Below are 1,577 nucleotides of genomic sequence, written 5' to 3'. Positions count from 1 at the left end.
GAGGGCTGTGTGTAACCCTGGGCAAGGTGACCGTGGTCCATGGGGTGTGAGGGATTAGCCCCAGTGCGACACTCACACACACAGGAGACCCTGCTCCCCTCCCGGGAGCGCGCGGCGGGCCGTGGGGCCGTGCTCGCCCCCCGCCCTCCCCACTCACTGTCATTCCCTGGGCAGGAGGTTCGCTCCCCAGCCGCCGCCGCTCGTCCCCTCCGGCCGCTTCTGGCGGCCGGTGGAGGCGGGCTGAGAGTCAGCGCCCCGGGAGCCGGGCGCATAGTTCGTCAGAGGGGAGGGGAGAGAGAGAGGGGAGGGCGGAGGGACGGCTGGCAGTATAAATAGGAAGCGGGAGAGCGCCGGGGAGCAGCCCCGAGAGACGCGGAGGGACGCGGGGAGGTAGGGAGGGAGGAGGAGGAGGAGGGGGCAGAGTCCGGCTGAGGGTCCCGCCCGTGCCCGGGCACCGCGACGCTGGATTCCCGCAGCCTCTCGCCATGCCTGGCCGCCTTTAGGTTCCCCATGGAGCACGGCAACTTCTACGAGGTGGAGCCGCAGGCGCCGCCGCAGCACCCGGCGCCCTTCGCCTACCGAGAGCCCGGCGAGCTGGCCGACATCTGCGAGAACGAGAACTCCATCGACATCAGCGCCTACATCGACCCGGCCGCCTTCAACGACGAGTTCCTGGCCGACCTGTTCCACAGCAGCCACGGGCACCCGGCCAAGGGCAAGCCGGCCACCTTCGCCCCGCGGGACAGCAAGTTGCAGCCGCTGCCCGGCCGGCCGGCCGCCCTGTGCTCGGTGCTGGTGAAGCAGGAGCCGCCGGAGCGGCCCGAGGACAGGGGGAAGCCGGCGCCCTGCGCCCACCTTCAGTACCAGGTCAGCCACTGCGCCCAGACCAGCGTGCACCTGCCGCCCGGGCAGCCCACGCCGCCGCCCACGCCCGTGCCCAGCCCGCTGCCGCCGCACAAGGCGCCGGGCAACAAGAGCAAGAAGTCGGTGGACAAGGGCAGCTTGGAGTACCGGCTGCGGAGAGAGCGCAACAACATCGCGGTGCGCAAGAGCCGCGACAAAGCCAAGCTGCGCAACGTGGAGACGCAGCACAAGGTGATGGAGCTAGCGAGCGACAACGAGCGGCTCCGCAGCCGCGTCCAGGAGCTGAGCCGGGAGCTCGACACACTGCGGGGGCTCTTCCGACAGCTGCCCGAGGCCGCCCTGGTCAAAGCCATGGGCAGCTGCGCCTGAAGCCGCGGGCGCTCACCGCTGCCCGGCCGGGCCGGGGACCGGGAGCCGGAGCGGGACGCCCCGGGCTGTGGGACCGGGAGCCGGAGCGGGACGCCCCGGGCTGTGGGACCGGGAGCCGGAGCGGGACGCCCCAGGCTGTCGGACCGGGAGCCGGAGCGGGACGCCCCGGGTCGGGGACCGGGAGCCGGAGCGGGACGCCCCAGGCTGTGGGACCGGGAGCTGGAGCGGGACGCCCCGGGTCGGGGACCGGGAGCCGGAGCGCACGCCCAGGTGCGAGAGTGGGAGCCGGAGCCTCCCCACTGAGCGCCGGACACCCGCGGCCGGCTGTCCCAGGCTGGACGATA

At 73.1% G+C, this 1,577-nt stretch overlaps 1 protein-coding gene across 1 annotated transcript; it reads left to right on the top strand.

Annotated features, from left to right (window-relative positions):
• The first annotated feature begins 377 nt into the window (after positions 1-377).
• cebpa (CCAAT enhancer binding protein alpha) lies at positions 378-1,370 on the top strand. Its single transcript, XM_052028577.1, has one exon. The coding sequence runs from the start codon at positions 511-513 to the stop codon at positions 1,231-1,233; it is 723 nt and encodes a 240-aa protein (XP_051884537.1). The 5' UTR covers positions 378-510; the 3' UTR covers positions 1,234-1,370.
• The last annotated feature ends 207 nt before the right edge of the window (positions 1,371-1,577 follow it).

This window comes from Pristis pectinata, chromosome 13, assembly GCF_009764475.1.
Source record: "Pristis pectinata isolate sPriPec2 chromosome 13, sPriPec2.1.pri, whole genome shotgun sequence".
Classification (NCBI taxonomy): domain Eukaryota; kingdom Metazoa; phylum Chordata; class Chondrichthyes; order Rhinopristiformes; family Pristidae; genus Pristis; species Pristis pectinata.
This window is presented reverse-complemented; position numbering and strand designations above follow the sequence as displayed.

What these genes read in the sequence shown, in the direction of transcription:
- cebpa (XM_052028577.1), top strand. Translation starts at nt 511, where the DNA reads ATGGAGCACGGCAACTTCTACGAGGTGGAGCCGCAGGCGCCGCCGCAG.